The sequence below is a fragment of the Harpia harpyja genome, chromosome 4 (genome assembly GCF_026419915.1).
Source record: "Harpia harpyja isolate bHarHar1 chromosome 4, bHarHar1 primary haplotype, whole genome shotgun sequence".
Lineage (NCBI taxonomy): Eukaryota > Metazoa > Chordata > Aves > Accipitriformes > Accipitridae > Harpia > Harpia harpyja.
Window position 1 is genome coordinate 6,586,711 of NC_068943.1, and position 25,950 is coordinate 6,612,660.

At 45.8% G+C, this 25,950-nt stretch overlaps 1 protein-coding gene and 1 long non-coding RNA gene across 3 annotated transcripts in view; one reads left to right on the forward strand and one right to left on the reverse strand.

Moving 5' to 3' along the window:
• Nucleotides 1-1,234: 1,234 nt before the first annotated feature.
• Nucleotides 1,235-25,950, reverse strand: part of CLDN10 (claudin 10) — a 58,723-nt gene continuing 34,007 nt past the window's right edge. Inside the window, exons 1-5 of one of the 2 annotated variants that reach the window (XM_052785639.1) lie at nt 15,384-15,603; nt 8,922-9,083; nt 8,675-8,756; nt 2,332-2,439; nt 1,235-1,602 (exon numbers count right to left, since the gene is read on the reverse strand). In XM_052785639.1, coding sequence (XP_052641599.1) covers nt 1,488-1,602; nt 2,332-2,439; nt 8,675-8,756; nt 8,922-9,083; nt 15,384-15,603 — 687 coding nt within the window. In that variant the 3' untranslated portion in view covers nt 1,235-1,487. Of the gene's footprint in view, nt 1,603-2,331; nt 2,440-8,674; nt 8,757-8,921; nt 9,084-15,383; nt 15,604-25,950 lie in introns of those variants that run through there. The other variant, XM_052785640.1, reaches the window with a different exon arrangement.
• LOC128141085 (uncharacterized) lies at nt 22,404-24,484 on the forward strand. Its single transcript, XR_008234892.1, has 3 exons — nt 22,404-22,471; nt 23,867-23,928; nt 24,390-24,484. It is a non-coding gene; the product is annotated as an uncharacterized LOC128141085 (long non-coding RNA).

Sequence of the window (25,950 nt, forward strand, 5' to 3'; positions counted from 1 at the left end):
TTTTGTCCATATTGGCTGCCTTCTTTAAAAAACACAATAGTGTTTTGACTTAAATGAAATACAAAAATAAAAGAACCTTGAATGGCTTTGTAGTTCTGATGTATTTCAGATGGTATCAGATACAAAACCTTTTCTATCATACTGTGCCATTATTAAATAGGACTATTCATTTTTTATGTTTACACCTTTGTCCCAAAATAACCAATGTGTTGAAATTCCAAGGGTCCATCAGTTCAAGCCTCAAGACAGACCTGAGTTTGTGCCTGATTTTAGGGTCTCAGTCTAGAAAGCGTTTTGTGGTTATTCATAATCTCTGATCTCATTTTATTGACTCATCGTACAAATATTCCCTCAAAAGCCATCACATTTCTATGGACAGGTAGAAAAAGTACTGGCTGAATTTTTGAACTGTTGTAACTAATTCAGGATTATCTATTATTGCCCGATTTTATTTGGTCAGCCCTTCAGGAATGTCACTGGCAGAGCAGGCCAGCTGGTATTGCCTGGGGTTTTTCCTTCCTTTTCGTAACCCAGTGGCTCAGAGCCATTCTGGAGCTGAAGGTGTCCCAGCGCCCTGCCCAGCGGGAGGGAACGAAACCAATGCCCTGGAAGTGACTTGTCGCCAGCCCGGGTGAGTGCTGAGGCCGGGCGGGAGCCCAGTGGCACAAAGCAAATGCAGAATGCAAGAATTGTCTCCGAGCCTTGTCTCGCCTGCCACAAAACTCCCCACGGGCTGTAGCCTCCCTCGGCCTTTGCTCTCCCTACCATGCACATGAAAGCTCATGATCAGGCATGCATTCTTTTTGTGCGTGCTTTCTTCTTAGGTCATGCAAGACCCTCTCTAGTGACCATTTCTGTAACAACTGGCCCTGACTCTTCTTAGTAGCTGCTCCTGCCTCCCCAAATCCCATACTTATTTTCACTTCACCCAGTCTCTTATTATTCCTATGGCACAGAATTGACAAGGTTGCACGTTCTTCCACCCCACCAATGTGATGAGGAAGATAAAAGCCTGCTGATTCCCACTGACTGGTGTCGTCTGGTGCTGCAGTTATGATGTGCTCTGCAATTCCAACGTCACTGCTAATCAGTGGTGAGATATTTTACATGTTAACCTGCACAGAGTATGGCTGTTTTGTCCAGTACTGAATCCATTTCAGGAACGGTTGCAGTGATGCACTGCAGTCAATATGATGCGTGTGATGCCGTTCCCATAAGCCATTGACATACTGAATTGTTAAATACCTCATTTATTTTTTTCAAGAAAGCAACATCAGTTCATGATTTCCAGGTATAAACTTTACAATACCAACATCAATCTTAAAATATTATATAATAAAATTTACATCAATATGTAAAAAGCTGCAATTTAATGTTTTAAAAAGTCATTGTCTTAGTGGTAAGTACATTGGGGTTGGGGGGGAAATCACTCTGAATGAAACATACAAACTCATTTTTAAAACGCTTTGAATCTTCCAACAGTACCATTAAACATAAGCATTCTTGTCAAAGTGCTTTGGTGTGGTTTTGTCTGGGACGCTGTTGTGGACCTTTGTACGAGAAGACATCACAGATGTGGCTCCATTATATGCATACCCCCTCCTGAAAAGAAAAGAAAATCAACCAGTTACAGCTCATTCCACAGACAGGTAACATCTCTGCATCCAAGCATTATAGTAATATAAAACTAGAAGAAACGTGTAGGAATGTACCTATAAATTTTAGGGGAGGGGGCGGGGGGACACCTTCCTTCCCTGTGTGGTCTCATTCTGGTTTGACATTCCCCCTCCAGCATCTCTCTTTGCAATTTGCTTTTCTATAAAAGCATATTCCTTGTTCACAGCTAAGTAAATTAGGGCCCAATCATTAAATATTTAGGCTGTGGCAAGTCCTAGGTGAAAAGTTACTCCCTCCAGCTGCACCTGTTCATTATCACCCCTCTTCTGCTGCTGGAGGTCCCACTGCCACCACCGCTGTCCTTCACCTCTCTGACTTTTGATCTGATGATTTGGGATTAAAGAAACTTGTCTATTCACACCTGTAAAATGACCTGACCACTTTTCCTGCATCAGTGAATGTGTTTTTTTCCAGCTGTACTAAATTTATGAAGTATACATAACACAAGTATTTGTTCTGAGTCAATAGCTTTTCTTAATTACATTAATGATGGACAGAGTATTATCCTTAAACGCCATTATTTTCTCTCATCCACACAATCTTTTTCTGAACTTCACTACAAAGTATTTTGGAAAAGTAATCAAACTGCATACATATAGCGGGTACAAATGCACTAGTACTGATTTCTTTCAATAAGTACAACTTGTGTTTTACCTTCGAGAATTACTGTTTTCAGCTATTGAGAAGCAGAATATACTGCCACCAATTATGCAGAGTGAAGCTCCAGCCCATCCAATGAACAAAGCTGCTCCTAATTCATACCTACAGGAAGTTAATAAATGGATTTAACAAAAGAGAGCATGGATTTAACAGGCTTTTTTCAGAATAAAGAACTAAATTTTATTTTTTCTTGAATTACTTTCCATTGACATACACATTATTCATCGCAAAATCAGCAGCTCTGCCGTTAACCCACGTTCTTTTCATTATTTCCCTCTTACTCAGGAGGCAAACTCTGTCCCTGCAGTACACTTAGGCAATGCTTATCTCCCCACGCAGCCAGCCGGCGTGCCTGGCTTTTCCCCCATCTCCTCCTGGATTTCTTGGCTGCGGGGGTTACATGATTCTTTGGCCCGTTTTCCAGCGCACAGCTCCTGTCCCCTTGGTCCATTTCAGGTTCCCCTTGGCTCCCAAGCTGGACTGGGGCTTTTGCTGAGCCAGCGACTAGAGCTGCTGCCTACACCTCTCCCTAACTCTCCCCTCTGGCTCTCAGGATCTCTCTCCCTCTCTAGCCACGCTCCAGCCTGCTTAAAACATGAGGGTTTTGTACATATATATAATATGTATATGCAATATACATATATATACACAAACATGTGCAATATATGCATATACATATACAGATGTATCTGATATATGCATATACAGCTATGTACGTACATGCACGCATATGCAGATGTACATGTGTGTACACATGCACACATGCATGTGTCAGCGACTTTCTGCTTCTCTAGTCCCTATGGCTGGATTCAGGCTGGAAGACACCGCTCCCCTCCGAGCCCTTGGACGCTGCTCCACGTCACCGGCAATGGTCCCCTGTGCCGCTCGGGGCAGTCACAAATTGTTTGCAGCCAGAAACTGTTCAGTTTGACGCCGAGAGGAGATGGTGGTGCTTTAGGAGCATTATCACACAAGGGTAAGTCCAAGTTTCTAATGCAACAACAGTAAATGAAGGAAAAGAAGAGATTCTTTTCCCTCCCCTGCTTGAGCTTAGCATCCATAACCTGAGCTCTGGAGCTTCAAGATGAGCAGCAAGCCATGGCTTGCTCCATTCCTCAGCTCTTTGCCTGAGGTACCGCTCTTTAAAACGCTTTCAGGATGACCTGCATTAGACCGCAGGCCCAACAGTCTCCAGAGTCTCTCACTCCTCCCTATTAGACAGTGTGTCTCTTGCTCCTTCTTTGCTCCAGTTCCTCCTTGAGGAAACCTTGATCTCCTCCTGACTCCTAGGATCCTGCACTGAAAACACAGGTCCCTGTCCCCCCATCCAGCCGCAGTTATTGGTCAGGTGGCTGTGCTGTTCAAGCCTTTGTTAGGAAGTTGTTTTTTTTTTTTTCTTGTGAGCTCTGGTGAGGAATGAAAGCCTCTGCTTGACAGCCTGCCTGTGCAACTGAAAGACTGCAGTCACACACTTTTCAGCTAGTTCTGAACATTTCCGTGTGAACAGATCCTAATTTCACGTTAGCTGAAATACATAACTGAAAACACCTGTAAGCTGTTCTACAGAACTTGTGTCTTTACAAAGATGACGCTGTGAAAACACTCAAAAATTGCCTGGGAGCCCAGACACCCAGAAAATGATATAGCGACTTCTATAATAGGTCACAAGAGGGTGAACACTGGCTGGAGAAGAAAAAATCACTTTTCCATGTTTTCTTGAGACTCTAATCAGAGGTCAAGCACAGGCTTAAAGAGAGTCACACAAGGAGAAAAAGCCACACTTAGGATATCAGTGCGGGATGCTATGGACACCCAGGTTCAAGTCATTTCTGACTCGGGGACTCACTGCCAGAAAGAGATGGAGACATGGGAGCTCAGAGGTAGGACACTTTGTGAGGACTTGCACCTGACTCTTCATGGCCCCACTAGTGCTCTAACTTCTAGGCTTCTTTTTCATTTTCCATTCACGTCATCTAAGCAGAGTTTTTATTTATCATCCCTTGCTAAAAAAGGATCAGATTCCCCCAAACGTTCTCCATACCCAGTGTGGGACTTACTTAGGCACCCAACTCCCAAATTAAACTGCCAGAAACCACAGCTCAGCTGCCTGTTACCCTGGAGAACTCTGCACCCAGCCCCATTTGACTTAAAAATCTGCCAAACCTGTAAAGCTTTAATTCTAACCATGCTCACATTTTCCAACCATGTGCTACCGTTTTCACAAGACTTGAGCAGATTTCTGTCTGTTCAAGGTCTGGGGGTTCCCTGATTAGAAGCAAATATCTACATCAGAGCTCATCACCTAGGATCCCGTTATAGTCAACACGCAAAAAATACACACAAAGTACACTTCTAAAACACCCTCAAGGCACATTTTTAACGAGTTGTAAAGGCAGATCAAAGTGACTAACTCCAATATGAGGTAAGCCCCATCCTGGGGATCCCTCCATCCCCGCAGGTACTGCCAGAGCACATCTAATGTACATGGACCAGGGTTAGGCTCCCCACAAAAGTCAGCACAGACCACCGCCGTGCTGGAGAACACAGCTGGACCAAGAGCCAGGAAGGCTGTCGCTGTAACAACTTACTTGCCAACACCATTTGCCTAGAAAGCGGGAAAAACAAGCTTGTTTCCACATTTCCATCTAACAACATTAAATAGTTGGCCAGAGGCTAATGTGAGAGGGATAAGGCGACCAATTGCCATCTCCCCTCCTGAAGCTCTTCAGCTGTATAAAGAAATCAAGATTACATTGGGTTTAACTGGGTAGAAAAGGGTTACCTGACTGTTGCCTACTAGTTGGGAAAGAAGACATGGGGTCCGGCCTTTGTTCTTGTGATTGTCCTTTTACTTTTTGATTGTTACTGATTTAATTGTTAACTGTAATCTGATTGTTACTTTTTAAGCAACATTTGTTACTATAACACGTATAAACAATTGCATATATGGACCCTTCTGGGGTGACTGCCATGCTGCTAGGTTAATAAGTTGCAGAGCTGGCCTAATTGGTCTTTCCTCCACATCTTTAAACAGATCAAAAAACTTTCTCATTTACACTGGTGCTTATGAGGAAAACTTTAAATTTTCAATTGCGTATCAACCTGTGTATGGCTCCCTGGATTTTATCCAATCGTTCTTTTCAGCATTTAAGAAGCCAACCCTAAACTCCCATCAAAATGCAATATGTAAAAAAACCTTACCATATGAAAAAACCCTTACATACATTGGTACCTCCAGAAAAAAAATGGAAAAAAAAGGAGATAGGCTTTTTTAGAAGAAATTTCTGCACTTGCTGTTTTTCCCTTTCCACTTTATCATTAAAATCTTTGCGGGAAACATACTCTTCTCTTGTCATAATTCTTTGTTGCAAGAACCAAAGCAGCTGCTCTCCGAAGTCTGTGGCTGCGTATCCACTGTCTCCAATCAGTGAAATCAATCTGATTAGAGATCACTTGGAGATCGCTGGTAGCTCAGGGAGGAGCATGACATTGATGAAGAGGCTTAAAGGTGGTGACCGCTGAGGACTATGAGAATTCCACTGCAGAGAACTGAAAGCCACATTCAACTACGCTGACCAAGCAGGCTAAAAGCAGATTTTTTGCTGTAATCCAGGGAGGCAGAATTCAGTGAAAGAAAGAAAGAAAGTACAATATCAGTATAGATAGAAGAAAAATATTCTAGTCGTTACATACATTGGGACCATGAAGTAAACTTCCAAGCAAACCAGTGGAAGCCTCATTAGCTGGCTGGATGTCAGCATATGTAAAGGACATACCTACCTACTTACTGAATCAGCACAACTACCCAAGGGAAATACACATTTTGAATGTCTAATTCTTACGATTCTTGGAAAATGAAAAATAGATTCAAATGTAACAGCAGGACGGTGGAAAGAGGGCCCGTGTGAACTGTGCACAATCAATTCAGAGACAAGAAAGACAAAGGGCAACAATTCTCTATAAAAGAGAATGGGAAGTTGGTCAGATAATTTGGATAAACTAACCCTATTCATCAGTAAGAATGATCATGACGATAGAGTTCAAACTGTGGCAAGAGACAAAAAGGATAAAGACTATAAGAGGGTTTTTTTTTTTAATTAGAAGTAGTAAAGTGACAAAATAGTTTCCTAAGAGAAGCTGTGGGAGCAACGTTAGCAAGACAGCAAAACAGAAGCACAGATTTTCCCCTATTAGAGGTATCTGAAGAAAAATGAAATCCATCTTGGCTGCAAGCACCAAGGCGTCCCGTGCTGTCCCCAAGATTCTGCCTGTATTATTATGTAGGGTCAAGCAACTTCTCTGGAGCTGTTTTAAATTGGCAATGCAAACTATTGCATCGGGACTTAAAGTCCAGCCTAAGATTTCTTTCTAAGTAAGGCAGGTTTTAGGGTGTTCCTGTGGTGCCTGTCATTCCTCACTTAGGTACATAATTCAAACCAGAAGTCTCTTGGGCAACAGCTTCAGGCAGGTCTCTGATTCCTCCTGCACCCATACATAGTCAGGGTGCCTCTTCCAAACGCAGAAGGCTGGAGGGAAATTCCGACAGCTGAGATGATGCTAAACATCTTGTGTCATTTGTTTTCCACTAAAAGTATCTAAAGCGTGTCTTTGACACTGCCAGAATAACTTCAGGAGAGAAATGTGCAGTAAAAGGTGAATGGTTGAAACCCTCTCCCAGTGAAGAGCCAATGCCAAATTTCCACAATATACGAGCAAAGCATATTAAATGCTTCTGCAATGCATATTGAAGTAAGAGTTCACAGATGGTAACGAAATACATTACTCCAACCTATTTTACATTGGTTTAGAGAGAAAGGAGTTGAATGCCACCATTAGCTTAATCTGACACAAGGTCATTGCATGAGCATACACTGTGCACAACTCAAATTACAACTTCTGGCTTTCCTCTCTGCCTTTATCTTTGCAGCCGTGATTATGTGTGCCCACAGCTGAGCTATGCTGGTTGTTCAGGAAAAAGGTAATTTCTGCAGAGGATGTTTTACTACCTGTATTTCGATATTTAAACTGGATTTCTCATTCCCTCACAGTAAAACTCCACTGTGAGGTCTGCCTGCTCTTTTGCAGCAGAAGAGTGTAGGAATACAGTGTAGGAAAGGGACTTCTGGCAACAACCATGGTATTTTTCACTAAGAACAGTAAGCCTGATGAATAATTAACTTCTGGCTATATAGCCAGGCTCCATTTTCTTCACCTCACATCCTTGTTTCTTTTGGAGGCCTTTGGATCCCGTCCTCACCGTATCAAACAAGCAGAACTATGGAGGAAACTAATAGGAACTTGTCTTCAAGACAGGGGAAGCAGTGTCAGCCCTACTGCAAACATGGATCCAGTTAATGTTATTTATTCAGACCATTTTCTTTCTATGAAGGTGAAACGGAAAGGCTCAGGGTTCCTTACTGAGCCCTTACTTGGGTCTCAGGGAAATGTATACCCAATGCTTGACATATCCCGGAATCACCACCGAGAAAACTTTGAAATCCTTGCCTTTAAAGATAACATTACATTATGTAAGAAGCCAAAACAGGAATGTCTATGATGCTATAATTTACGACCAACATTTTCAGACTTGGTAGTTAAGATGTGAATCCAAAATCCAAGCACTAGTTCATGAACTGCTGCCTTTGTAGGTCCTGAGAACTTGTACAGCTTTAAAGGGAGTCTTTAGGGATGCTCATTATTTCTGGTGTGGATCCTGCAATTCTATAAACACTCGCTCCCTTAAATTTAATTACAAGTATAGTCAAAGCATTTATGTTAGCGCTTATAAAACCGCAGGTTACAATAAGGTTTATGACCCAAATTTCAGTCATCTGGATTTGAAAATCTGTCAGCAAAAAGTCCACAGAGCCTGCAGAAACCTCTCTTCAGGAGGAGTCAAGATTGCACAGTGCTCGACACCTTTGTGGAAACCACCTTCTATCAAAAGCTCAAGGAAATAATTTTCTTCCTTTCCTGATGCACCTAATGAGCGCCTCTGTCTTGTGCAATCCTTTTGCTGCATCTCTGACATAAATGCAAGCTTCGCTCCTGATTAACCCCACTGGCTCTGTGGCAAGTGGGACAGAACCCTGCCAAGCCGCAATAAGCCTGGGCACAAAGATTACAGAGCAATCACTGTACAGGAAGGTGTTCGTTCATTAAATTTCAGCACACGGTTAGTCCAGTTAGAAAATATGATTAAATAAAACGGCAGCCCACTCTCCTTCTCTGCCCAACAGGAGAAGCACCTGCTTTCTGTCTAAACGGGCTGTGGTGCGCAGTATGAAACTTAAGGTCTACTTCTTTGAAAGATTTATGGGTATAGGAAAGTACTTACTTTTGTGCAACAAAAGAAGGATCAAAGAACTCAGACGTAATCCTGTTTGCATACAGGGAACAACTAGTCATAGAGCACAACCCTGAAAAGCATAAGACAAACCATTCAGTGGAGCCAGCAGAAGAGCTTTGGGGCTGACCCTGAAGCCATTGAAGTCATGGAGAATTGTGCACGGATTTCTGCGGAAAAGAAGCAGTTCTGGTATGACTTCAAATATGCAAACTTAAGAGAAATAAGGTATATTTACCAGAGAGTATGAAGATCAGTCCAGCTAAACAAGCTATTTTTGCTTTAGTCTGATCGGAGCCTCCGACTTTTGTACACTTCATCCCAACCAGTCCAAAAATGGCACCGAAGAAGCCCAGGCAGACAGCAGAGATCATCAGTCCTCTGCAGGCTTGGATGTAACCTGAGGTGAGAAAGAGTAAGGCTAACGTGAGAACTGGGACCACAATGGGTTTCACTGTAGTTCCTCCCGCTCTGCGCAGTGTTAGGCATTCACTATCGCAACCAAATCAGACCTTGGCTGGAGTAATGTCACCTTACCACTGAGTGTATTCTTCTAGGTGATGTATGCTCTTCACAGGGCATCATCACCTGAGCCCAGCTCATAAGAAACATACTATGGCATTCAGGGCTGCAAAAAATAATCCCGTGGCATCGGGTACAGTATCTGCAAGAGGTTGTACCCATGAGGTTCTGAAGAGCAACTCCATGCGGTCCACACAGCGGCTGTCGCAGGTTGCAGAGCCACTCTGTGCATGCAAAGCAAGTCTTACACGTCAGTCTTGTTGCGCGTGTGTGTTGCAGATGCACTACGACTGGCAGCAGGTTGGCAGCACTGACCCTGGCTGGGGTCCTGGCCCTGCCTGGACATGCCACCAATTTGATCTGGATCTGCCAAGAAGGCCCTCATTCTGCAAGGAAGTCAAATGCATGCTCAGCTTGATAGACAGCAGTAGCCCTTTGAGATAAAACAAATCACCGCCATACTTAAGCCTGGACAAACGGCTTGCGGCTGGCTTTTAGCCACACACAATTTTGCTGTGCTGGCTGAAGCTGCTCAGAGCTGGGCCTCCCAGGGGCAGGGCCTTTCAGCAGGACAACGGGTTGCTTGGCCTCTTCTCCCTTCCGAGAATATCTTGTAATTGAAAGACTGTGGTAATCTCGTATCGCTGTTTACCGGGTGGAACACTGCAATCTTACACAGCTGAATAACCATCACAAGATGTTTTTCTTTATAACCTGTTGTTACATCTCATTTAAAATCAAAATGCACTTCCACTATTAGGGTATTCATTCTTTCCGCTTTGATCTCCAGCAGGTGGAAGCGTTGAGAGCTAAACCATCTTTTCATTGCCTATTACACAAAACAGCAAATAAACAACAAAAAAAACCCCTGCATAGAAGTCTTTAATGTATAGGAAATGAATGTATTAAAACAGCAACTAGAGGACATCTAATGAAAACAGAAGGCAGGAGATTCAAAACAAAAAGTGCGCTTGTTCATGTAACGAAGTTGTGGAACTCCTCTCCACAGGCTATGTGGATGTTAAAGGTTTACAGAGATTCAAAAAGAGACTGGATGCATTCATTAAGGAGAAATCTGTGTCTGGCTGGCAGGTCCTTGAGCTGCAGAGGGCTACCACTGACCCTTGGCCGCCTTCCACTCTCCCTACTGCCACCCGCTTTAGCCGCTGGCGGAGGTGTACCAGCTCCAGGATGACCGCTCTGTGTTTGAACAATGTTTTAAAAAAGCCCATTGATTCACAGCTTTGTGCAACAAGCAGCACACAAGAAGCAATTTGTAGCACGTGACACCCCGTTTTATCAGTCCTACCGAACTTAGGTGCTGTGCCGCAGGTCTGCAAACGCAGCCTGCTGGCATTTATCTACATCTGTTGGCACGCATACAGCCTTCTTTCATTTGCAACATGCTTCTGTAGCCCACCTGCTAAAGAAATACAATAGTCACTGAAATAACTGTCGTACGACTTGCATGTTGGAATATAAGAGAGTCATTTGGGCAAGACCCAAGTCTGAAGAAAGCAGTCTTGCTTTGTTAATTTTTGCTATAGGCATGGAAAATTTGGCTTTTACTGCTTTCGGTGGTGCGTAATGTATTTCTTGTAGCACACAGGTAAAGCGGGAGATGAAGACTGGCAAGGAAGCTATTCTTTTTGACAGATCCAATTTATTGACACTGTTAGTAGCTAATTGACACATTAAAGTGCTGAACCATGAACATATTTACCCGGAGGTCCTCTAAACTTTTATTTATGTCTGAACCTCCTAGGAGAAACAGTAAATATTCACCCCAACCAAAATAACCAGCATATGCTAGGAACCACAGGGCTGAAATTCAGCTATTCCTGAAGGTCAATACACAGTTTTAGAATAGGTAGAGGGTAGTGAGACAGCAGGAAATAATTAACTCACTCACCCAGAAATCATTTTCAATTATAAACAGCATGAGGGGGAGGACTGCTCAGTTCTGCTGAATGAATAACCTTCCTCACTAAATATTTCACTGAATTGGGCAGGCCAGCCACGGTGGGACTTGTTTCAGTTCACCACAGCAGTCATCCAACTGGCACACATTTTTAAAACAAAATGTATGAAAAAAAAAATCACAGTCTACACCCGTAACGTGGAAGAGCAGAAGACTCTGTTAGTCCCACTATGCTGACTGGAGCATTAGGAAGCATGAAAGGGTGAAACCAACCTTTTCACCAAATCCAGCCTCCTACTGATGGACCCTAGGTTAAAACTATGTATAGCATTTGAGTGTAAGAGTAACTAAACTTTTTCTTTGCTTCCTAGAAAGCAAGAACATTATATTGCTTACCGAGGCTTATAATGCAGAGAAGCGTAAAGGGGAGCTGCCTATTTCTTCACACTCCTCCACTCAAGACCAAAGACCATCCCCTTTCCAAACGTTTATTGTATTTGCACCAACTCCTGTAGGAAGCTTGTCATGTACACGTTAACCACCCAAATGAAGCTCCCAAGCAACAAAAAGCCGTATGTTTTAAACAGACAAGCAGACAAACATGCATTACTCATAAAGTCATGTTTAGCAGCATTCCAAGAGAAGCCTATTTCAAGGTGGTTGGGTTTTTTTTAAAACAAATGCGTTTTGTCTTGCATTCAAATTAATCTTGTTAGATCTTCATCTTTCTCGCCTCACTGCTCTCACACTTGCCTCTGATGCTCACCAAGAGTTAGGAGGAATTTATACATTCATGTCATATGATACTCATAAAAAAATATATATGCAAAGTTCTGGGGATTGTCACTTTCACAATAAATGCCTCCGGTGGCACCTTGCAGTCTACATCATGTGAAGTATAAGGGGTTGCCTTACAGATACAGCGCAGATTCCTTCTAAAAGTACACACCCATTGCTTTTGTATGTTTTTCTAAGCTCTAATATCTTCTTTTAGCTCATTAGTAAATTTTTGTTCAGCTCTGTTCTTGCAAAAAGTCATCGGATCCACCGCTGGAAACACGGAAACTGATACGTCCTCTTTTGGGGAGGTAGTTTCATCACCAAGTTTCCACCTATGACCAGTAGCACACAAACATAAACCCGGAATGACCGCAAGTCCCACAGACAGCAAGAATATTTCTGCTTGCATACAGAATGTGCGAGGCTGAGCCCTTTAACGAGTGCTGGCCAAATTAATTTCTTGTATAGGAATGCATAAAGGTAGAAGGGCATCACATGCAATTTTCTCTGGCAGCTGCTCGTGTGGAGGGATGGCCTGAAAGCCGTCGGGGCAGCCCCGCTGCCGTGCCACCTGACAGCCATCTGGGGAGCACAGTCCAAGACCACTCCCTGATGCAAACCAAACCAAGGGTAACGGGGAACCATCTCCGGATCACTCCTGACCCAAACGATGACACCGCTTCTGAAGAAGGAAGGACTTCTCCTGCACCCCACAGGAGAGCACCCGCAACAGGCATGGTGCTACCCCGATTTCTTACCCCCTCGTTTTGCCTCTGATACTCTGGCATCCCTGCGCAGTCTCTCCAGACAAGAAGTCCAGCAAAACTCAGACGTTTCCAATTTGACAAAAAACCATTTCCATAGAAGAGGAACTGCTCTGCGAGGCAAATCCTCTCCAGCTCTGTGAGGAAGGAGTGGAGCTGGGATGACAAAAATTTTTTTAGCAATTTCCCAGTCCTGCCCTACCATTTTGAGGAGAGCAACACGTTATCACTACCTGTATCTCTACAGGGTTATTGTTTCTGCTCACAAACACTTCGGGGAAAACGGGAAGCCAGATCTGCCCCTTCTTGTGCCTTCGGAGTCTCCCACCCGAGGATGGAGTGAGGAAGTTCCCACGTTCCTGATCACAGGGAATGGGATCCAGCTTAACCACCTAAGTCTGTGCAAAGAGGAAGAGGAGGGAAGGGAGAGGCTACCTGAGGGCTGAGGCAGATTCAGTTTCGTGCTGACATACAAATCCTTCTAAGCTATGCGTGACGCACTGCAACCCCAAAGTATGCTCCTGCGCCGGGGAAGGGTTAGGGTGAAAAGGGGACATACACAGCCACTGTCAGGTGCTAATGGGTTCCGTAACTGCGAGGAGGCGAGTCTGGGCTAGGCTAGCTACTGAAAGCACCTCTGACTGTGGTGGCTGCCCCTCCGCCCCGTCCCAGCTTGCCTGGCCTGTGCTGTGGGGGTTATGTTACTCTCTCTCCTTTCACTTGCATTATGCCTGGGTACCAGGATCTGGCCCCATGGCATTCAGAGGTGTTATTGAGAAACACTGAAGCCAAGAACCTTCCAGTGCTGATAAACAGTCTGGCCAGGAGGATGGGATAAGGCCCTTCCAGATGTGCATTCCGGATTCACTTCTGTCCAAAATGAGTTAGTGCTCTGATGGCTGTTTCACTGTGCAGAAGGTGCCTCAGAAACTCATTCCTTGGGCAAGTGCAACATGTTTACCCAAAACACAAGGTTTCAACGTACAAGAGTTTGGAGGAAGGGGCGGTAAGGACCTTGCTGTCAAGTTTCTTCTTCTTTTGGGAATTTTATATGTTCCCAATTCTGCACTCTTTGTTTGTGACTACGCTTTTCTTACTCCGAAAACAGATTAACTCAGAACTAAAAGAACAGCTAAACAATAGATTTGGTGGATGCGAAAGGTTACGCGCTGGCAATCACGCTGTGCCTGCCTGCACACAGACCACAGCTCCTTGCCCAAGCCTGGAAACCACAATCTCAGCTGCTACGCTTGGCCATAGGGTGACTGACGCCAACGGAGGCCAGCCAGCTCTCCCACCCCTTTGGAGGTACCAGCAAACCCCTCTGCCACCATGGGGCTGGGTCAAAAGAATGTCTGGGGAACGGTACTTCTCTATCCAAGGGAAGCATCCTGCAATAGTGATGCTTAAGGGTTGCCTGCGTTACCCCTTTTTAGTATCTTGACCTCTTTTAGTCTTTTGTACATACAGAGGTTGAAGGTTTCCAGATACTGGTATTAATTAGCTTCATGATAATATTAATCCCTGTTATGATAATATCGATCTCTGTTAGTGATTTGATTAACAGACTTTCTTTTCCTTTTAAACAAACCTTTCACACCAAAATCCACTCTCAGACTCTAATGCAAAGGGAGTGTTTGGCCTCCCTTTGAGGGGAACAGTAGGCCTGAGGTTTTTTGTGAGTGTCAAAGCCACTAGGACATTGTATATTGTGTTTGTCGATGACTATAAAAACTTGGAAAAGGTGCCATAATTTTAAAAACCTTTCCTCCCTTTCATTTACAGTCACTCCTGAGGCGCTATAAACCGATGCCGTGCATGCTTCCACTATTTCTACCAGCCATAATCAGTGCAGATTTATCAACTAAAAGTTGAGTCGTAAAGATTCCCTGCAGTGACCCAGTTTCCCAGTAGGGCTTCCTTAAAGGGCAAAAATGTTTCCCCTTAACCAGGGAAGAAACGCAGCACCCACTCGGTCTTTGGTTTCAGGCACTACAGCAAAACTCCCAGCTTTGTTTCAAAGTAACACTGCCCTAAAACCAAGCCGAGCTATGCATTGCTTTACATACCTTTGCATCCCTCACCGCCCCAAGCTTTTACACTGTCATTTATCAAAGAAGCAATTACATCCCAGTTAATAACCACTTAGCAAAAAAAAAGCAAAGGCACGTTAATTAAAACAAAATGACGCCAAGGCTTGTTCTTTTTCACCAACCGTTGCACGGCTGGCAAAACCATAAAAAAGAGGAATGTCCCGGCAGTCGGAAAATAAATCGGCAAGAGAAATTTGCCTGCATTCTTCTTGTGTCAAACCCACACACACGGAGTCTTCCGATGAGGGGGGGAAAAAAAAAAAAAAAGCAGGTAGCGACAGCCAGAGAGGCCAAACGGGACACTTGGGCACCGAACGCGATCTCAATCAGCGGGTTTTAGAGGGAAAAAAACCACCAAACCCCAACCGCTTCCACGGGTGTGCGCAAGCAGCGCGCCGCCACCTGCCAGGGGACGGCAGGGCACTTCCCCACGACCCCGCGTGGGAGCCGCCTCCGCCGGGGTCCCCCCCCCCCCAACCCCGGTCCCCGACCCCCCGCCAGCCCCGCCGAGGCGCCTGGCCGGCCCGGCAGGAGCCCCGGAGCCCCCCCACCCCGACTCCCGCGGACCGGCACGGGGAGAGAGAGGGGGGAATGGGAGTGGGTGTCGGCGGGAGCCTGACCGTCCAGCGCCAGCATGGATGGGAAGTCCTTGCAGTTGGAGACGCCGGTGGAGTCGGTCACGCAGGTCTTCCAGAGGTTGGCCCAGAAGGTGGCGGTGGTGATGACCGTGCCGTCGATGGTGGACACCTTCCAGTAGTCGGTGGGCAGCGTGGAGGACACCAGCACCCAGCCCGAGATGGTCAGCAGGAAGGCGATGATCTCCGCCGACGTGCTCGCCATGGGCCCCGGCAGCAGGCAGGCAGGCAGGCGGGCGGGCGGGCGGCGCGGAGCCGCGGCGGGCGGAGCGGGACGCCTGTGGCGGCGGCGGCTGTGGTAGCGGCTGCGGCGGCGGCTGTGGTGGCGGCTGTGGCGGCGGCTGTGGCGGCGGCTGTGGTAACGGCTGTGGTAACGGCTGTGGTGGCGGCTGTGGTAACGGCTGTGGTGGCGGCTGTGGTAGCGGCTGTGGCGGCCGCAGCCCGCGCAACCCAATCAGCAGAGGGAGCTCCCGGCGCCTCCGGGGCCGCCCCCGCCCCGCCTGGCCCGGCCCGGCCCGGCGGCCTTGGCGGGAAGGGAAGGGAAGGGAAGGGAAGGGAAGGGAAGGGAAGGGAAGGGAAGGGAAGGGAAGGGAAGGGAAGAAGGGCTGCCCTCAGGGCGGCCCCCGGCCCGGCGGGGAAGCTGGGGGTGTGTGGGGGGGAGGGAGCTGTAAAAAAAACCCGGACCCGAAAAGAAAGGGATTTCGTCTCGAGCTGTAATTAGGGTTTAGTTTCTCCTTCCCCGGCGGGGCAGGGGAGAGGGGGGCAGCGACTTGGCAGATGCTTCCTTGGCCTTTTCTCGGCGGTTTCAGGTTTGCATCCCTTTCTGCAGGCGGGCACCCCCCTACCCCCCCCCATCAAAAAAAAAAAAAAATAGCCTTGCCAGCGGCGGTAGTTTTGAGCAGTGCTGGTAGAATACAGGTGTGCCGACCATATCGAGCGCTCCACAGTCATACACGCAGGTGAGCTTTGGAAATACGTAGCAAGGTTGTTTAATCCTCTGAGGTTCAGCTGGCCTCCTGTTATTATCTGGCCACAGACGATAACAGCTTTTCATACCCGGTTTTGCAATGTGAGGTGATGAACTTGGGATTTTCTACCTCAGTCCTAATGCACTGGCATTCGAGCCTGCAGCTCGCAGGGGTAAAGTTATCTGCTGCGGCTTCTCCTCTTGTTCGAAGATGTTTACTTTCCACATCAGTAGTGTATTTGCCATTGATGTGGAAAGTACACTGCCGGTCTTTACTTTCCTCCTATTTATTTCAAAACTATTGTTACATTTTCTAAACCTTGTTGCCAGACGGACAATCACTGGAGGATAAGAAGCCACATTTACATCATTATTCTTCCGACGAATGCTCTTTGGTTTTGTTGTGTGGACACAAACCCGGATGTAATCACCTTATAGACGTAAAAAAAAACCAACCAAAACAGCTAGAGTTAGGTGTACCCTTGGACGTGTGTCAGAGCTCAGTGGGAACAGGCTGTTTGTTGATCTGTTAATGCCCTGGCAGGATAAAATGGGGTCCGCAGCTGCATTTACTGACCCGGTGGCTCTCTGCCCACTCTCTGCCTCCTTGGTACCCTCCAACTTGCAGGTGACACACGGATGCACTGGCAGGGAAGAGGGAGAGGGGAAAGCAGGCAGTAGGCTTGTTTGCACAGCGGCATTGGGCATGGAGTATGCTACAGCTCCTGTTCAACCTCTGTGCCAAGATGTCCTCTCCTCTCCTCTCCTCCGGAGGGAAAAGAGAGAGGAAGGGTCTGGATGTGGGTGAGCCATACTCTGCTATGGTGTCAGGCTGTAGCCAGAGCTCACTTGGGGACACAGAGAAGTGCTTCTGAGTCAAGGAATAGGGGCATGACCCTAGATCCAAGTCTGATCTACATGACATTATGATCTATTTATTGTAGGCCATGGCAGCAGAAAGGAAAAAATCATAGCACTTTGAGCTCTTGTAGACTGGATTTCTCTTGGTGGTGGAAAGCTAGGTCAATCCAAGCAGCTGGGATCTAATCCAGTCTGAGGTAGGACACTTGAGTACAGGTCTAGGTCATCGTATTTTCTGGGCGTGGGGAGCTCACCTATTCTTTTGTTGATAGTGCTGCTTTGGTTGGTGTAAAGCTTGTTGACTCCCGGGACTGGTGTCAGGGCAAATTTTGGCCAGGGCCCATCAGAAGTTTTCAGTGTGCTGCCGCACTATAACCAGAAGGCTGGAGCGAGTGTTGAAGGATAGGAGCACAGCCTGGGGACTTCTAGGTTTGAGTCTGACCCCCAAAGAAAAAAAGGAAGAAGAGGAAGAGAAGCTTCCTGACAAGCATAAGCACCCCTTCCCAGGGAAAGGCTCATCTTTTCTACTCCTGACACTGCTGCTTCTGAGGATGCTTATGTTACTAGTCCAGTTGTTACGATCGTTCTCATCTAAAATCAAAGCAAGACATTGAGCTTCTGATCTCATCTGTGGTGGTGTAAACGCAAAATGACATCGTGCATGGCTGAGTATTCACCCCAGGTTGAAAAGTAAGGGAAGCTGCAAGAGATACTCTTCCCCTGTGGCATTTTCTTTGTGTTGGATGGGATCTGCAGGGATTAGATGTTGGAAAACACTCATCTGTGAGGCTGTGTTTCTCCCCTTATTACATTTTCAGCTTCTCTCTCTTGTGCAAGTGCAAGTCCCTCTGTCATGAGCTTAACTCACATGTCTTCTAGCTTCCAGCTTACCAGAAAACATTGGTCCCTTTTCTCCCCGTTGCTGTGGAAGGAACTTAATATCCATATGAAGACATGCCTATAACTCCCTTCAATCTTGGTCTTCCTGCCACCATAGGTCTGGCTTTGGCTTTGCTTACTTGGCTTTCTTAGCTATTTTTAACTTGTAGAGTGAAAGACTTGGCCTTTGATTTGTTTCTTGTTCCTGTGTTTTGGGACAAGCTATGACTCGGAATTTTTTTTAAGTTCCTCAGACCACTGTGGGACTGATTCCTGTTCTTTTCTGTACATAAATTGATCAGATCATTGCATTAACACAGTTTTGTGCTGGGTCATTTGAATGAGTGTGGATTTATTCCCTCGGACTGGGACAGAAAGGTGCTCACACCTTTTTGTAAGAAAACCAACCCTTGTGGATCATTTTTTGTGGCAAGTCTCGTTGGCTCTTGGGCATAAAAATGGCATTTTGGGGGGAATTATTAGTAAGTATTTAGAATAGACTATTTCAGTTGGAAGGGACCTACAATGATCATCTAGTCCAACTGCCTGACCAATTCAGGGCTGACGGGAAGTTAAAGCATGTTATTAAGGGCATTGTCCAAATGCCTCCTAAACACTGACAGGCTTGGGGCATCGACCACCTCTCTAGGAAGTCTGTTCCAGTGTTTGACCACCCTCTCAGTAAAGAAATGCTTCTTCATGCCCAGTCTAAACCTCCCCTGGAGCAGCTGTGAACCATTCCCATGTGTCCTATCACTGCATACCAGGGAGAAGAGCTCAGCACCTCCCTCTCCACGTCCCCTCCTCAGGAAGCTGCAGAGAGCAATGAGGTCGCCCCTCAGCCTCCTCTTCTCCAAACTAGACAAGCCCAAAGTCCTTAGCCGCTCCTCACAGGACATTCCTTCCAGCCCTGTCACCAGCTTTGTTGCCCTCCTCTGGACACATTCAAGAACCTCAAGATCTTTCTTAAATTGTGGGGCCCAGAACTGCACACAGTACTCCCGGTGAGGCCACACCGTCACTAAATACAGCGGGATAATCACCTCTTCTGACCGGCTGGTCATACTGTGTTTGATGCCCCCCAGGATGGGGTTTGTCCTCTTGGCTGCCAGGGCACACTGCTGACTCACACTGAGCCTGCTGTCGCCCAGCACTCCCAGATCCTATTGTGGGGCTGCTCGCCAGCCACTCCTCTCCCAATTCATGCTTGTGCCCGGTGTTATTCTGTCCCAGGTGCAGAATCCAGCATTTGGACTTGTGTAAATTTCATCCCATTAATCATAGCCCAATGCTTCATCCTATCTAGATCCCTCTTCAAGGCCTCCTGTCCCTCAAGAGAGTCAACAGCACCTCCCAGTTTGGTATCATCAGCAAACTTGCTAATGGTGCATTCAACTCCTGCATCCAGATCATTGATACAAATATTGGACAGGACTGGCCCTAGAATTGAGCCCTGAGGAACACCGCTGGTGACCGGTCCCCAGCCAGATGTAGCCCCATTCACTACAACCCTTTGAGCTCTGCCCTTCAGCCAGCTCTTCACCCAGCGCACCATGAACCCACAGTTGGACAACTTGTCTAGAGGGATGCTGCGAGGGACAGTATCAAAAGCCTTACTAAAATCCAGGAAACTGCATCCACTTCATCAGCTAGGCAGGTGACCTTATCATAGTAGGATATCAAATTAGTTAAACAGGACTTTCCCTTTGTGAACCCATGTTGACTGTGCTTGATGATTGCATTGTTCTTTAAATGCCTTTCAGTAGTACCTAGTATAATCTTCTTCATAGTTTTTCCAGGAACTGAGGTTAGACTAACAGGTCTATAGTTCCCTGGGTCTTCCCTCACGCCCTTCTTGTACATTGTGATAACATTGGCTAGCTTCCAGTCAGCAGGGACCTCCCCAGACTCCCAAGATTTGTAAACTATATATATTTTACAAGTCAGAATGGAATATTATTCAATAGTTGGATTTTTATAGTGTACAAAAATTTATTGTATTACTCTGTACAGCAGAGTCCTTCAGAAACAGTTTTGCTCTTAAGTCTGAAATACAGGATATTATTTTAGCCCTTGCAGGATCAAAATCACAAGCTGTTGTTATTGCCTCATAAGTTAAACACCGGATGACAACAGCATTTGTTCTGCAGCCAGGATAAGCAGGCTAGGGTCGTCATGCCTTTGTCCTGGAGTAATTTTTCTTGTAATTTTACCATGCATAGTTTGGGCAACTTGAGACTCTTTCCTGCCTCTGCCATGTTACGATTTCCAGGGTGCCTAGAGCACTTGTGCAAAAGAAAAAAGCCCCAACTTCATTTTTCTAAGGCTGAAGGACAACTTCCTTGTTTGCTAGGGTTTCCCTGAGAGTTTGAATATTGAAAAGGTAAGGCAGGCATGCGGGGAATATAGACAGGCTTGTAAGAGTGTCATCACCTGGGCAAGGTCAGGTCTGCTGTCAATGATAGATCTGGGGAATACACCTCAAATTGGTGTATGCATTAGAGGAGATTAACACAACTGTAAAATGAGGAGGCTTGCACGGTGTTCTGCATTGTGCAGAACAAAAAGTGCCGCCTAAAAAACGAGCAACCAGATCCTCTTCTCCAAAGGAGAGTAGACAAAGGAATGTTTCTGTGTCGGCTAAAAAAAATCCATCAGAGTGGGAACATCAGTTAATAATCACCAGTCCTTGCTGAGGTTGCCACCGTTGTTTTTCTTAAGCTATCAGAAATGGAATTAAATTAAATTACTGCACGTCTTTTGTAAACTGCCAGGACAAGAACGATTTTAAGCTATGCGGTTCATATATTACGTAACAAAAAGTAAAAAATTAATTGGAAGTGACAACCCAGAGCATTTTAAAGGAGTGAAAAATTGCATTCCACGAGCCGATAAACTTTCCCGTTCTGTGCAGCGCGTTCAGACATTACAGACTTTGTTTCTTGACACTGAGATTAATGCATTATTTCTTTTTTTTTTTTCAGCTCGGCTTAATTTTGTTGAAAAAACCTGTGTTGTTCCCTGCAAGTTTGTAATACAATGCTTTTAAAAATAGATATAACCTGTTTAACAAACTGAGCAGGAAATGTGAAGAAGTGCATCTCTGACTTTACTGGAGGTGCATTCCACCTGGCCAACAGCACAGGTGCAGCTCTTGGCGTTCAGAAGTTGCCTCCACATCACATTAAGTTTTGCTAAACCCAGGTAGGTCACAGCAGAAAGGAGGGAAACTTTTTGGACTGATTTTTAGAACATGCGGCCCTATGTATGCGATCTAGAAAGTGTTTGCAAAATAAAAGAATAAAATAAAAGAATCTAATGGAATTTGAAAGGATTTAATTGGGGTGGGAGGCAGATAAGCAAATGTCTTTCCAAAGCAGCCAGTGTTCAGAAGCGATCCTTGCAGAGAGCCATACAGAGGCAGAGGTTGAGTCCTGACCAGTGGCTGAGCTGCAGGGCTGAGACCCTGGTGTTCCCGGAGCAGGAACGCTTTCCCATTGAGCGCGTCCTCTGCCCTCGTGTGCCACAGCTGGGCTCTGCTGTTTCCTGAGCACCTGGTAGGTCTGGGCACAAGGAGTCTGTCGTCTTTTATGGGCACCAGGATAGCTCCCAGTCGGAGGACTTAGAGAAGCTGGAGATGACCCTCTGCAAGGAGCACAGCAACAGGACAAGGGGCATGAGTTGGAAGGTGGGAAATTCCCATCAGGTATTAGGAAAAAATTGTTTACCATGAGGATGGTCAAGCACTGGCTCAGGCTGCCCAGGGAGGCTGTGGGATCTCCCTCCTTGGAGGTGTTCCAGACATAACTGGACATGCACCTGAACAAGCCCATCCAATTAGTCGTGTTTTGGACTAGGTGACCTCTGGAGGTCCCTTCTAACCTGAATTATTCTATTACCCTACGATTTTGTCACCTCACTGAAGCAAATAGAGTAGCACTGGGATGCATTTGGCTTATTATTGCTCTCAGTGGTGCACAGGTGCACTAAAGATTACATGTTATATGTTATGCTCAGAACATGATTGCATGTGGTCCCTGCTACCCTGTTATTTAGCCCACATGCTGAAATCTTCTTTTCACAGATAGGTGTATTTCAGTTCATAACAGCAGTACATTTAACTACTTTTCCAGCTGTTTACACATAAGGAAATTTTTCCAATGGTGATCCTTTTGTTTTTTTTTCAGGATGTGTCTCAATATGCTAAAGAAAACCCGAAGCGGGGAGCATGGCACGGAGGCCTTTAGCTCTGCCAATGTAATACCCTTCCAAGAGAGCGGAGTGGGGATGACAAGAAGAGATGAGCTTCTGGAAAAGAGGGACTGACTCATTTCCCAAAGGAGTGCAAGGATCAAAGCTATTAAGTGTGAGCTTCAGCTAACAGGGGGTGGTAGCAACTGGAGACAGCAATCGAGGAGATGGCATGGTGTGAGGTGGCTGGCAGGCATGGCAAAGGGCCTGGAGGAGGCAGAAAGAAGCTGCAGGAGAGCATGGGTGAGGGGTGATAATTTACACCGTGCTCTTTGTACCTAGCCCTGCTTAGGTACAGCCCAGCCCTCAACACAAATTTGTCCCAGTTTGCAGCTGGGAGGAAGGGGAGACAGGTGAAGGTGAGTGTCTGCCTTACACCTTCCCACCAGTATCTCTATCTGCAAGGAAGATCTTCCCCATGCCCTCCTCCGGTTCCTCTCCCTGATTCCCACAGCGGCTCCTTATTTATTCAGGGAAGGGTTGTTCCACGAAGAGGGTGCTGTGGTTTACTGTCTCTGGCCCCACTGTTTATCAGGCACCAGTTGTCCCAGCCAGTGGCGTAGAAAGATTTCATTTAACTGAGAGCATGAAAACCACAACCTGGAGCAAAGCGGCTTCTGTAGCGTGACTTAATTTGAGAGCAAACGGGCTGGGATCAAAAAAGGTCACGGTGACAAAGCGGAGTTAAAAGCTGACTTAGATCAACATGCTCAAGCAACTCAGAAACAAAGGGAATAAGGAAATAATATGTGACTTTTTTTTTGATTGGTACAGATTCAAAAAAATTTGATAAACAGGTTGAAATTAACATGCACTCGATCCATCAGCTTCTTTTGATCCTACTGGTTTGATTTGGTTTCTGAAGTGGTGTGTGTGTTTGAAAAAGGAGTGATAGCCAGACTGATTTGACAGAAGTGGGTAAAACCTTCCAGCGAAAAGGGGGGCTGCCTGCAGGTGCAGAAGCTCTTGGATAAAGAGGGCAGATTTAAAATCAAATTTAAACTTGCTGAGCTTAAGGAATCACAAAGAAAACTAACAGTAATGAGATCTGAGGAGAAGAAAACACCTTAAAAACCTAGATGCCAATGGGAACGTGCATGCGCTGGGGGACATGATCAGGTTCCTCCCATCCTCCTGTCCTCTGAGAGCACTGCCTTGTCAAAAATCAAATGGACCAAATGTAGTCAGAAACTTTTTAGTGCACCGAGCTGTGCTTCGGCTCATTTTGTGTGCAATTTGTATGCAGCACGGGGTCTTCCTATTCCTCAGTGCAATGTCGTGCCCCCACACTGACTCTCGAGAAAACAGTCTGCCAGTGTCTACTGCATGTAGTAAATGAAGCAATATATTACCTAGGAGAAAATTCATTTGGACTGCTTATTTTTGCTGGGTCACAGTCCAGAGTAGCCAACAAGACGTTCGCCAAGGGCAGGACACAATGTGCTCTGCCTGTTATGTTAATGCTTTCATGTTCCCATACTGAAAAGATTTTTCTTTCTTTACATTGCAGTTCTACCTTGCCATTGCCCTTGTAAAGAAATAAAGTGTTTTCCACTGATAATAGAGTTTCAGGTATGCACTGTGTTTTTCTGTTTTCCTCTTTGCTCAAGTGTCTCTTCTCAGCTGACTGTTTGTTTTAGTGGCTCATTTAGATGTTCATTCTAGCTTTTTAATTCATTTTAGCTGCAAGCCACGTGAAGAAGGGCAGAATCACTTTTGAGTGATTCTATGACTAAGACTATGTAAAGTTTTTTTTCATGTCAGAAATGCATTTCAACTTTTAGAAAAGGAGAAATTCTTAAACGGTTTTGACTTAAGTCCAGTTTGTAAGGGAAGTTTGCAGCACTGAATGATGCCTCATGCACACGGTCAGTGTTTCTGATTTTGGTGGCAGGGCTTTTATGTGGATTTAACTATTGCACTGCACTTTTTTTCAGTAAGCTAAGTTGTGAAGTGGGAGAAAATGGGATAATGAAGCAATCTCTTTACTTTGTGTCAGCTCTGGGAAAATTTAGTTTCTTTTTCTTTCCCAGTGTCTGGTGTAGTTACCTTACGTGCTACGTGTAGGCAGGAATTGGAAAACCTTCCAACAGCAAATTCATAAAGTTCAGAAGTCTCCATGTGACAAGGTAGTGGCTTTTGATTGTAAATTGCTTGACAAATACCAACAAAATAAAAATGCCAGCAGATGCCAAACAGTGAGGTTGGAGACACCCGTGCTTATTATACTGACTACTCTTTGTTTTGCTATGGGATGGTAGACTATTGACAAAAATGACTTTCAGTGATGGCTGAGGATTAAGGGTTTATTTGGAAAGATGGCCTGGAGCATTTTTCATGTGGTATTCTGGGAAGTGTTAACTTTTCTATGTACATACGGGAAAAACCTGATTTGGTAAGCGAGAGTTAGGACATAACCTGGCATGCAAAAGCTACAGGTTTGCTGCCTCCGTTAAAGAACCTGAGACAAGTGTTAAAATTCAGCTGGAGGAAGTGTTTGTGTTATTGCTGGATATACTGTTAATGCAAAATACCGTACTTTAGCATGAAATACAAAACATAATTATGCATGAAATTAATTTCCCAGTCATAAATCCCACTCCCCCCACCCCAGTTTACACAGTCCCATTAAATACAGGGCATCTTTGGGAAGATGTGCAGATTTATGGGAGGAATTTTCTTGCCTGTAAAGGAAACCTAGAGGGACTGCCTGAGTCGCAGGCATCGGGTGCCCGGGCGCAGGCTGGCCGGCGGCGGAGCGCACTAGAGCCTTGCAGAGCTGCGGTCCTGTGCCAGCCATTGTCCTCGCTGCACACTTTCTGGTGACACGTCACATGCCCTGAGCTGTGAAAATATTTATTTTGGGATCACATACCTGAACCAGTTTCAGTTTTCCTGCCGTCCCAAACAGGAGCTAACCTCAAGCTGGGATCGTTGTCAAGGCGGTGTAATGCCCCAGAGGTAACTCCAAGCCCTTTTGCTGGCCTGTACTTTGCAGGAGGTTTCACCCACCTCTGCCACAACTGTTTTCCAGCTCAGACAGCACAAGCCCCAGCGCTGGACACCTCCACAGGCTGAGGTTTGCTTAAGCGTGAGCCAAGGCGCAAGTCCCTCTCGCCTGCCTGTGGGCTCTCTCCGCAGAGCCCCACGGCAGCTCTGTTTCAAGCCACTGCTTCTGAGGGGGGATGCTGGCCGAGGGTCACCAGCCCCAGGCGGGCATTACGCCCCAGCTCTACACGGGGCAACCAGAGAAATGAAAGAAAGGATAGGTTCTGAGTATTGAGTTTAAAGCATAGAAAGGAAAAGCCACAGTTAAAACAACGGGAAAGTGCAATCCTACCTTGTGTTACACAAAAGTTATTTGTCATGTTTTTGTAGCAAGCCTCACTCCTGGAGCGCTGACCGAGCAGCCTCCGCTTGCTCACCCCACCAACCCGATATTGTCCTGGGTTCTTCCAGGCCTCCCACCTAACCATACACATTGGCTGCCTGCTCTCATCCTGACAAGTCGCGGCATGAGTGGCTCAGCAAACGGGAATCCTCGAGTTTTGAGCCCTCACCCTTCTGCCCCTCTCACGTCTCCATCAGTGGCTC